The sequence below is a fragment of the Mobula hypostoma genome, chromosome 8 (genome assembly GCF_963921235.1).
Source record: "Mobula hypostoma chromosome 8, sMobHyp1.1, whole genome shotgun sequence".
NCBI lineage: Eukaryota > Metazoa > Chordata > Chondrichthyes > Myliobatiformes > Myliobatidae > Mobula > Mobula hypostoma.
In genome coordinates, this window is record NC_086104.1 from 66,684,344 (window position 1) to 66,696,918 (window position 12,575).

Below are 12,575 nucleotides of genomic sequence, written 5' to 3' on the forward strand. Positions count from 1 at the left end.
TAATAATCTGTCTGTTAATTTCTTCTGCCAAAGAGCATGATCATACACTTTCCAACATTATATTTCATTTGCCACTTCTTTGCCCTTTCCCCTAAACTATCTAAGTCTCTCTGCAGGCTCTCTGTTTCCTCAACACTACCCGCTCCTCCACTTTGTATCATTGGCAAATTTAAACACAAATCCATTAATCCCATAGTCCAAATCACGGACATGCATCATAAAAGTGTGTGTGTGTGTGTATACTATATGTCTTCACTTTACCAGAAAATAAGGTACTACTCATGCATTTGACTTGATATCTCATTATAATGGAAAAATTAACTTTTAATAACTGAAAATGTTGATTTGTTTTAATCCACATAGAATTTAGCTTACTTAGAACATTTCCATAAGACATTGGAGCAGTATTAGGACATTTGGCCCATTGTGTTTGCTCTGCCATTCCATCAAGGCTGATTATTATCCCTCTCAACTTCATTCCCTTGCTTGCTCCAATTAACCTTTAACACCCTTGACTAATCAACAACCTATCAATCTCTGCTGTAAATATACCCAATGACTTGGCCTCCACAGCCGTGGATGGCAGTGAATTCCACAGATTCGCTATCCTCTGGCAAAAGAAATTCTTCCTTATCTCTGTCCAAAATGGATGTCCCTCTATTCTGAGCTTGTGCCCTGTAGTCTGGACTCAACCATGACAGGAAGGATCCTCTCCATATCCACTCTATCTAGGCCTTTCAATTTTCGATAATTTTCAATAAGATACCCCCAACCCCTCATTCTCCTAGACTCCAGGGAGTACAGGCCTAGAGCCATCAACCAATCCCCAAGCATTAACCCTTTTATTCCTGAAATCATTCTAGTGAATCTCCTTTGCACTCTGTCAAGTGCTGGCACATCATTTTGGTAAGGGGCCCAAAACTCAAAATACTCCAAGTGAGGCCTTACCAGTGCTTTACAAAGCCATAGCATTTTACTGAAGCTGGTTTTTTAAAAAATAAACAAGTGGCACAGTAGTATAGTTGTTAGCACAATGATGTACAGTACCAGCAATCCAGATTTATTTCTCTCCCATGTCTGGAAGGAGTTTGTACATTCTCCCCATGACTGCATGGGTTTCCTTTGGGCGCTTCAATTTCCTCCCACAGTCCAAAGATGTACCAGTTGGAAGGTTAATTGGTCATTGTAAATTGTCACGTGATTCAGCTGGGATTAAATCGGGGGGGGGTGGCGGTGGGGGGGGTGATTACTCGGCAGTATGGCTGGAAGGGCCTGTGCTGCACAGTATCTCACTAAATCAAATAAACAATTTACTCAGCTTCTTTTACTGGTGCTGCAGAATCTATGGCCTCTACTTACTAAAGGCTATGGTATTTTTCTCCCTCCTTTATCAAAACTCATCATTTCATTTTTTGATTGCCTCTTAATGGAAGTTTCACATCCCTGGTAGGGTCTTGCCTTGCCTTTTGCCACAGACTTAAACATGTCAGACCAAGTTGAGGAGGAGGACTGTGGACAATTCCTGGCACCACATTTCAGAAATCATGTTAAGGATTTATGTATATACACTCCGAATTCTTTCTTACACATAGCATATCATTTGCACTTTATGATTATCTATACTAGTACTCCCACTTGTTCACGGTCTGGCATTCTGTCACCTTGAAATCTGTGATTGTTCTCAAACTTCCGACTTTGCTAAATGTTATGCTATCTGCGAAGAGCAGCCATGAAGAAGCAATATGCATTTGTTTGCCTATTCAAGATGCTTAGTTAATTTTATTTATTACATGATAGATTAAGTGGTATTATTAAATGATAGTTGTAATAAAATTTTAATGTTACGTTCAACAAGAACAAGGATTATCCACATATGAAAATGGCAGTTATTTGGAGGATAAAGTTAAAGTATTACTCTCCAGGTTTATCCATTCAGCAGCTAACTGTGGAGACCAGGAAGAAGCAGTTACAATCTCAATCTTTTAGTTAGCTGATCATAGCCGAGGCACGAAAATTCATTCATCACACTGATAATGGAGATTCAATGAAAAACTTACCTATCATGGTCACATAGCCTACCATATTCATTGTTGTGTCTTACATTTCAAAATTGCCATTTACGTAGAGTACTGGTCACTTGTGTCAACCAGACTCTTGGTAGGAAGTAATATAGAAAGACGTCCATATTGATAAAATGCATTTTGTTCATTTCTTAAAAAAAAGGTTGAAGGGAAAGCTACGTATTTCTTGTGCTGCCACATTTGAGCCTGCGAAGATTTGTAGTGCTCCTGAGCATTTTCTAAACCCAGCAATATCACTGGCAAATAATTTTACTATGTATTAAAGTGTTTAAGAAGCTGTAGACTTTTGCATGAAAGCTGCATGTATTTTCTAGCAATAAATCTGCATGTTAAACTAAATGTTGTTATGTATTATTTGCATGGCATGTTTAAGTCTTTCTAACAAGTGTTTTTGCTGACAAATTCAATGCAAAATAATAAGGCTATTAAGGATAGCCATAGTTAATAATACAATTATTGGAGCAGAGATGATAGCCATTTGACTATTATATTGTCGCACGGTAGATCAAGTTTATTCTGAATTACTTCTGTGCTTGTAAGGAAATTATTATAGTGGCAAACAATAGTGCCATTTAGTTTTTAGTTAACATTCCTTATAATAGGATGTGTATTTAAATTCACTAAAAGACTAACATTGGTCCAAATTTACCATTAAATAAATTATAGAATATAATTTAGCAATGTAACTATTTAAGTGCCCAGCTATCTGGCTTATACACTCCCTATGTCCCAGAAATTCTGTGTCATTCACTGACCCTTCACCCCCCCCACCCCGATTTCTATCTGTTATCCACTGTTTGCCTCTCATTCTGAGAGTCTCCTCTTATTTTTACACATATTTGCCTTTCTTTCAGTATGCTACAATTTCTGTCAGATTCATAATTCTCTTTTTCTCCGTTTTCTTCATTTCTAATTTTCATTTTCTGACTCTTGCTATTTTATATTTTCCTCACTTCCTTAATTCTCTCTTGTTACTTGCATCTTGCTTTCAGCCCCTTCTATTTCTCATCCTCACACTCTTATTTTACTTCTTTTAAATAAACTTCACAGTATCTTAGCCTGGAAAACAAATTAATACTTTAACTTGAGAAATATAAAGTTTGAATAGGTTTCTATGATATACTTTTAACAGCCCTATCATTCTACATTTGGACTTTACCAAACTTTGAAAGATTATCAGTTTCTGTAAATATCTAAATAGGTAAACTCTAAAAGAGATATTTAACAATTTGGTGCCAAATATAATTTCCAACAAGCTCAGTGTACAAATGATCTGATTTGCTCAGCTCCATTTTGTTTTACCTCCACAGCAGCAACCATATTGTTAGTAAACAGGCAAGTTTATGTTTCCTTTCAGCAATGATAGAACCACTTGTGTACCTTTGAGTACACTGCAGATTATTCAAGAAATGGATTGAAACTTGACCAGCAAAGACATTAAAACTTTTGCAACCATTTGCAATTTTTGTACAATTTTAAGATTTTAGTTCTTTTATTGGAAATTGATGGAAGTCATACCAAAAGTTTTCAGGAATAGTATACATAGTTGGCTTTCTTCTAAAGAAGTAGTTTTTTTTTCTGGTAGAAAAGGCACAATAACTGCAAGGTTTCACCCAAACTGGAGAAATTTCAAGAGCCCAGTATACTTCATGTAACTTCAGAACTGATGTCTGGTCAGGGTTACATTTCGGCATCTCACTTAAGATTGGGACCATTATCTATTTACATCAGACGGAACACAAGAAATGGTATGTTGCTGCCATACTGGAGATGTAATGTAACATGGTTCCTCAAAGTAGAAACAAAGACATGATGCTTTTATTGTTTGAAGCAAAATTAGGAATTTAAATGAAAGAATATCACTTTGAACACTCCTTTCTTCCCTTGAAGATGTTGGATGTTTCCCTTGCCCAAAGGACAGTGCTGCAGTCTAGTCAATTGCATAGTAAGTTTAAAGTACATCTTTACAGTAAGTTCAAACAGTGTATTCAGCATTAATTGTTTCTGCTGCATCTAGAACCAGTCAGACTCCTAGTAGAATTACTGACCAGTAAGATCGGTACTTTGGGATCGTGGCCTGTATTTCACTTCCTGTCAGGTAAGTTTTTTGCATATTTAGATGAGCCAATGGCATACCTTCCCGTCCCCGCTCGACTTCATGGTAACATATTCACGACAGTATCCTCTGTTGCTGACCCTTCTGCCTGTGGGAAGTGTCTTCATTAGCCTGAAAAAACACTCAACATTTTGTATTTTTTAAAATCAGATCTTTGCATCAATTCCTTTGCTGCGTAGAGAGCAATTTTTGTTTACTTCATTCCATCGAGACAACTATATTTCCTCATCACTGGGGGTATTCAGGTAAGTTTAGGCCAATCTCTAAAGTTTTGACTTCCTTTTTAAAATCTGGTGCCAGAATTAAAACACGCAGCATATCGTCCTTACCCAGACACAGGCGAAGTATCTGCTGTTAGAGTTTGCCGCCCCCTTGTGACGCTTCCTCATGGTTTCATTGCTAACTGCATCTCCCCACTTCACACACATTTATTTAGCAGCTTATCTCAAAAATTCACACTTTGGAGTCCCACAGTGGTAAGACAGATTTCTTTCTGCAACATATATTACTGCTGGAGCAGATTTGATTGAGAGAATGCCAGTTTGGGTCCTATTTTACATGAAGTTGGAAATTATGGAGACTAAACTTCCTTCTGACTACGAAGGCTGGGATATGAAGGGGGCTGGAACATCGGGATCTGGTTGTTTTTATTTTCGTTCTATTCTGCATTTGCACAGATTTTTCGGGGAGTAAACTGTCTGGAAATGCCTCACCACATGTTTAGGACTCTTGACTCTTCCACTAGTGGTTATTGTTTATCTTTTTGCAGTTCCTCTGTAGTTTTAAAATAACTTCACCGGAGTATTGGGATGAGGAGGTATAGTGTGGCTCAGGAGTTGAAGGAAACCACCGGTTTGATGTGATTTATCATTGTGGGACCTTCACCTTCATCCCTTTTCATTGTGCTCCCAGCTTACTGCTGCTCTTCTCCATGATTTAACTTGTTGAATTGCAGCTCACTGCTATTAACAATAAGATAGGTTGTATTCCATGGCTCCCTCTCTCAGAACCACGACTAGTTTGTAAGATGCAATTGTGATGGTAATTGTAAATTGATGTTCAGCAGCAAAGTGCTGGTGGAGCTCCATTATCAACCTGGCAGTTTGTCCCAGACACTGGTATTACCTTTGTGCTTTGCAAAAGCACAGCACCTCCCTGGAGAACTGGAACACATCAGTGTTATTTTGCAACAACCTCACCTTTCAGCAAATGAGATCTCTTTCTGATCACTCATGTTGCTAATTCACATGATCATGAGTGCAGTCTTTTGCTCCCTGCATCTGGGGCAGATTAAGGCTGTCAGCTCAGCATGGCAGCTGCTGTTGTGCATGAGAACATGATTTAAGTATTTGTCCTTCAGTATGTAACATCTGTGAGTTCTTTAATTGGAGACTTCATGGCTGACTGGACAGTGCTTTTACATTAATTGCTGCAGTTGGGAATAATCCAGAGCCAGGCAGTTCAGAGTCTTGTGACTTTGAAGACCACAGGTGATGCAGAGTCACTTTAAAGGTGATGAAAACAGACACCACAGGGCATATATAGGAATGCTAAATGAAAGTTTCCTAAGAGTGACTCTTTCAATAATTCATTTACGTTTACCAGAAACTGCAAATGCATGCACACATACAAAAGTGTATTGGTATATGTCCTGTCCACCACAAAAGACAGGATTTACCAGTGGCCACCCATTTCAATCTGACTTCCCACATCCTTTCTGATATGTCGGCCCATGGCTTCCTCCTGAGTATGGCCTTCTCTACTGCCAAGATGAGGCCACACACTGATTGGAAGAGCAACACTTCAGGTTCCATCTGGGTGGTCTCTAACCTGATGGCATGAACGTTGGCTTCTCTAACTTCTGATAATTTCTCCCCCCACACTGCCCTCTCTCTTTTCATTCCCATTTCTGGTTACACTCTCCCACCACCTTCCTCTGATGCCCCATTCTCCTTCTCTTTCTTCCATGGTCACTGTTCTCTCCTATTACATTCCTTCTTCAGACCTTTTTCTATTCTACCTATTACCTTCCAGCTTCTTACTTTATCTACCCCTCCCACACCCACTCACCTGGTTTCACCTATCACCAGCCAGTCTGTACTCCACCACCACCACCAATCCCCCCCCACCCATCTTCTTATTCAGGCTTCTCTACCTTTCATTTCCAGTCCTGATGAAAGTTCGCAGCTCAAAACATTGGCTGCTCATTTCCCTCCATAGATGGGCCTGAGTTGGTGAGTTCCTCCAGCACTTGTATGTGTTGCTCAAGATTTTCAGCATCTGCAGAATCTCTTGTGTTTTTGCTTTCATTAACTTTGATGTTTTGTTACAAGCTTCCAAGCTGAAAGGCATCCAGCCTCTCAGGCTGGATCCATACTTAAATTCTGCAAGTCATCCAGGAAGGAAACTTGTCCTTCATGGTTTTATGTCTTCAAAAAGACCTTGGTACACAACTTATATTGGGTGAAATCTGGACCATAATCTCTTACTCTTCTGTTCCAGTTTCTTCTGCATGAACTGGATATTATTACGTTGAGTACAAAAATACAGAATATTCAGTTCAGCTGTCTACACAAGAGTTTGTGCTACATTGGAACCTCATGCAACTAATTTGACCTTACATTTACAGTAATTCCACCACTCCCCCCTCAGCTTTTCTGTTTATTCTGCTTCACTTTTATTGCATCTAATTATTCACTGGAATTACACCTAGTGATGTTTTGCATTCTAACCCATCAATTTAGAGTTTTCCTGAATTCTTTATTGGATTTTATAAGTGACTATTTTATATGAATAGCCTTTGTCTTTGTGTCAGTGGAAAATTTACTACATCCACCCTACCCAAATCAGTCATAATATTATAAGCAACACACATAAAAGTTGCTGGTGAATGCAGCAGGCAAGGCAGCATCTCTAGGAAGAGGTACAGTCGACGTTTCGGGCCAAGACCCTTCGTCAGGACCAACTGAAAGAAGAGATAGTAAGAGATTTGAAAGGGGGAGATCCAAAATGATGGGAGAAGACAGGACAGGAGGGAGGGATGGAGCCAAGAGCTGGGAAGTTGATTGGCAAAAGGGATATGAGAGGATCATGGGACAGGAGGCCTAAGGAGAAAGAAAAGGGGAGGGGGGAACCCAGAGGATGGGCAAGGAGTATAGTGAGAGGGACAGAAGAAGAAAAAGGAGAGAGAGAGTGTGTGTGTGTGTGTGTGTGTGTGTGTGTATATATATAGACACACACAATAATAAAAAAGAAATAATTAACGAATGGGACTAAACAGCTGTCCCAATTAGCCAAAGTTTCATGAAAATAGTTTAAAAGTTATTAAAAAAGACAAACTACCATTTAACTGAGTAACAAAATATGTATTAAAATTAAATACAGACAAATTAGAACAGATAATATTATAAGGTAGGAGTCACTTCTCAGCTTTGTTTTCCAGATAAATGTCATCTCCATCTGTCCAGTCTTTCCTCCCAAGCTTATGCTCTCAGATCTGGTAACATCCTGGCACGTATTTTGCATCTTCTCCAGTGGCCTCCATAGGAATACATTAGTTCTCAACTTTTCCTTCTATCTAGCAGTGTTTGCTTTACTTCTCATTATCTTCTGAACAATCATGTATAAATACAGTGGATTCTGGTTAATTGGGACACATCAGGACCAGTACATTTTGGCCCAATTAAGTAGCTGTCCCAATTAGCCAAAGTTTCATGGAAATAGTTTAAAAGTTATAAAAAAGACAAACTACCATTTAACTGAGTAACAAAATATGTATAAAAATGAAATACAGACAAATTAGAACACTATCAATACTACTACAGTACTAAAAAACTGTATTGGTTCCTAATAGTTATCAATGGAGGAATTCATTCACTGTATGCTGCCATGTTTATTTGACTATAAAATCAGTGCAGACACCTAGTGCAGATAATGGACTACCTTCATATAAAGCTTTTGATGATTGCATATTCCAAGTCTTCATTTTCATTATAACATTCAAGATGATTGTCAATATCTTCAAATCTTTGCAGTTCCTAAACTTGGTGATGTAGTGAAATTGTTTTATTTTTACTCCTGGCCATTTCTGGAATCTCAAAGCCTGAATGTTTGAAACTGCAGTGAGCAAAACAGTTCTGAATTGACTTGCTGCTATTTCTCACCAACTACAGCAACAAAATTACTGCTTTTTGAACACAAACACACACAACTGACATGACTTAAAATTGTTCAAGCACAGTGTCCCAAATAAACAAAAGAAAATCTGGCTATTTTCTTGATTAGTTCTTGTTGTTTAAGAGTTGTCCCAAATAAGCGATTACCCGAGTTAGCCAGAATCCACTGCATTGCTCTATATCTTAGACCTCTGGATACCTTCACCATAAAAAATACTTGGCTTAGATGTAATTGAAATTATGCATGATATTACAGAACCTGCTTTCAAAATCAAGTACATGTAGGTTATAAAGGCTTGTTGATGCCTCAAAGAAGCATTTTCACTTATACAAAAACATCTGGAAAAAATCCAGGTCCTAATGTTTTTAAAAAAATATAACATGAGACTACTTTAAATATCTGTTTCTCAGATTCCTGGGCAAGTCATGGATGTGTTGCTGTGTAGTCATAACTGGAGCTCATATGGGAAAGCTGTTAAATAATGTTTAGAAATATCTTGTAAGTTAATCATTCGACACTTAGCAGAGTTGCTAATTTTCTCTTCATTCTCTTCCCATCCTACTTGAAACAATATATTATCTTTTTGTTTCTTTAATATTTCTGAGATTTGTTTCATCTATTCTCCATTTATACTTGAGTGCGATCAGTATCAATGTATTCAGAGAACTAAATTTGTTTTACAGGCTGCAGCCATACCACTTTTACAGAATGAGTCAAGTCCAACCAGTGAAGAGCCTCCTCTACCTGGAAAGATGACAATTTCTCCTCCATGTGCCACATTGGTTCTTAGCCAGCCAACACCTCCACCATCAACTTCAAACCTTGCAGCAGAAACCTTACTTACAGATACAGTGCCAATGAAGGAAAAATGTGAAGGTCACCACTTTCTTACACCGGAAGAGGCACCATCACCTCCAGGAATGCTTACCCCAGGTACTCCTCTTCCTCATAGCCACACGATGCATGTCCTGAATGCGGTCACCCAGGATTCAATGCACGAGGATTCAGTTCGAGGCCTTGTCAAGCTTAGCTCAGTTTGACCCATTATAACTTCCCAAATTCCAGATGTTGCTGTAAACACCAAAAGTCATATCAGGAAAGGGCATCATTTTTCCAGCACAGACTAGACACAATAAACAACCACTTCCATCTCGAATACAAAGAATAAGTGCCAAGGTGTAAAGGAGAGCCATCCTGAATCACTCAGACTAAGAAGCAACACAATGGACGTTCTTTTGTCAATGGGGCCATGGCAAAAACTATTCAACCTGCACTCTGATATTGTTCAAGTGTTACTTCTACAGTGCCGTGCTTTGAAGATGTTGCACAGTTGAGATCAATGATATATCAGGTTGCTGAAATAGAAGAACACTGACTAAATCAATTGCTAAACAAAGTATGAATCATCTTTATCATCAAAATGAGTATTCATCTCTTGCGTCGGTGATCTGCAATAACTAATTAACAAGGTGTTGAGACAAAGCCTGTTTATACTGTAATCTAAGTCACTATGCCACATTGTAAGCAAGTGTTAAAGAACTTGTGTAAAAAAATATATATATTTTGTTTTCCAAAGAATACAAACAAGGGCAAAGGAAAGCAGAGAAGTGAAAAATCCTATTATCCTTCACTGTATTCATTTTTTTGGTTAGAAAGACCAAGAATATTAAGGACCATTATCATTTATCTCTTTTTTATGTACGGTGTTTGAAAAGAAGCTGTGTTGTGCCATGTCACCATATAAAACGGGTGATATTTATTTCCTGTGTTTATTAATAAATTGATAACACTTTTATTCTTTAAATTGCTCTACCTTGGTGATTGTGTGCAATGGACTTCCTGTTTTCAGCTAAAATGTAATGTTCCAACTCAATTTTGATTGTTTTCCCCACAATTCTTTATAATATTTATCTGCTTATGTGCAAGGAACAAATAACCATACAGTACTTAAATTGATTAAAAGGGATTAACCCAGCTTGGAAATAACTGACAAATATGTCCCACTTCCCTGCTCTTCCTCCTTTGCCTAGCAGGTGTTTCTTTTCAGGTGTTTTTCTAACTATATTTTGAAACCTCATTGAAATCATCTGCTATCACCTGTTCAAGGAGTGCATGGAGATCATAATAACTTAGTGTGCAAAAAGAAATTCTGCTTGAATCTCCCCTGAACACTTTCACAATCATGTTAAATTTGTGTTGTTCGGTTATAGCTCCTCTTCACAATGGGGAAAAAAATCCTTATTTACTCCAATAAAATGTTATATTCAGCTGCTAATTGCTCCAAAAGGAACAATGCCAGCTCTACTGGTCTTAATCTGATCTGTTATCTAAAGTGCCATTCTGATGGATCCTTTCCAAAGCTTTAACATGTTTTCTAAAGTGCAGTGCCCACAATATGACACACTATCCTTATGAGACATTAGGATTAATTTATACTGCATTTGTATAACTTCAAAAAACAAAAAAATGCAATTATTGCAAATACTTAAAGTCAGGCAGCTTCAGTGGAGGTCATTGATTTGAAATGTGAACTTTGTTTCTTTCCATTAATGCTGCTTGACTCGTTGATTATTAACAACATTCTCTGCTTCTATTTTTAGTATAACTTCTTCTCGCTTGTACCCTGTTGCTCTATTTATAAAACACAGAAGCCCTTGGACTTGTTTTAAGCTTTCTTAACTTGCCTTACCATATCCAAATTTTATACTTTTCTTGACCCATTTTATATTTATTTTTCTTATCTAGTCAGAACACATTAATTCATACTTTCCTGCATTAAATTTCATCTGACTTTGCACGTTTCATTGGTCTGTTTTATCTTCATTATTTCTTACACTAAGTTCCATGTCACCTGCAAGATACTTTGTTTCCCAAAAACAGTCCTCTGTCTGTCCCATTTTCATTTGTCAGAATTAGATGATTGCATCTTCTTTACTCACTGAGTTAGAAACAAGTACTGAAGAAATGCTACTACATATATTTTGGGAATTTTTCCCCTCCATGTTGCTCACTTGTTAGAGTAATGTGAAATCTTTAGCCCTCCATCCACCCCTCCATTATTAGTAATTTTCCATCATAAAATTTTATTATACCTTTACATCTCCCTTCCCCTCTCAATAGTTATATTATTATATCTCAAGTTATATTTAAATAGTTAGCCGGTCTGATAACTAACCTTTTTCTCCATAATTACACCCAAATATGTTTGTCTTTTAACCGTAAAGCATGCCATTCCCATCCAAGTTTTTAGCTAGCATTCATCAAAATTGCCAGACCCTCTCTTTCTGAGTTCATCCTTGTTTGCTTTGAGCTCACTTGTCAATGTAAATGACAAGTAAATGGCAAATCTTTCACCTATGTATCACTTTAAGATCATCACTCACACAACTGAAAGTATATTTGGCAAAAAAATGTGAAGTGTGAAGAAAAATTTCTTTTCCTTTAGGAGATTGTTCAAGTCTAAAGATGAGTATGTTACAGTGAGAACATGGAAGAATATTGAATTGAAGCTTTATGCTGCACATTTATTATAAAATATAAAGTTTATTTTGTGAGTGTACCAAAGGAGGACAAAGGGTTATTTTATAGAAAGTCTGGGGGTGGTGGTGGTGGAATTACTTGCAGTAGACTTGTTTGTTAAGTGCTAAAAATTTTCCTCAAAGCAGGGACTATTTGCAGATGTACCACTGAAGGACTGAAGTTCAACTTCACAACATAATTTTGGCTGTTCTAACATTATTTAAAGTTAAAAAGCAGAAATTTATGAAATTGGAAGACGAGCAATATTGAAGTTATGTAACTGTCATTTTTCCATAATATATTGTTTATGAATTGAATCATGGGTGTCAATTGATAAATATCAGTTTAACCAGTTGTATACCCATTATCAGCATTCTTTAATTGTCTCTCATTAATACCTCATGAAACATGACTGAATGATGTCACATAACTTTAGTCTAATCCTCCATGTTACAACTATCAGATCAAAGCTAGTTCAGTTGTTGAAAAAAGCCCATTGCCTCAATTATAATTTCTCTTTGAGTTATATCCTCAGTGTTTTTGTTGTATTACATAATGGTCCACGAATTATCATTACACACGTTACTGTTGATGGTAGCTGTAACAGCAATTAAATTAGAACACATCAGCATCTATAGCAGCCAATGCTGAGAACCCCTGTGGCCACTCCCACTCCCTCAATA

General features: G+C 37.4%; 1 protein-coding gene across 1 annotated transcript in view; it reads left to right on the plus strand.

Moving 5' to 3' along the window:
- Positions 1-11,192, plus strand: part of zdhhc14 (zinc finger DHHC-type palmitoyltransferase 14) — a 131,369-nt gene extending 120,177 nt beyond the window's left edge. The window contains exon 9 of the mRNA XM_063056026.1: positions 9,057-11,192. Coding sequence (XP_062912096.1) covers positions 9,057-9,413 — 357 coding nt within the window. The 3' untranslated portion in view covers positions 9,414-11,192. The remainder of the gene's footprint in view (positions 1-9,056) is intronic.
- Positions 11,193-12,575: the final 1,383 nt, after the last annotated feature.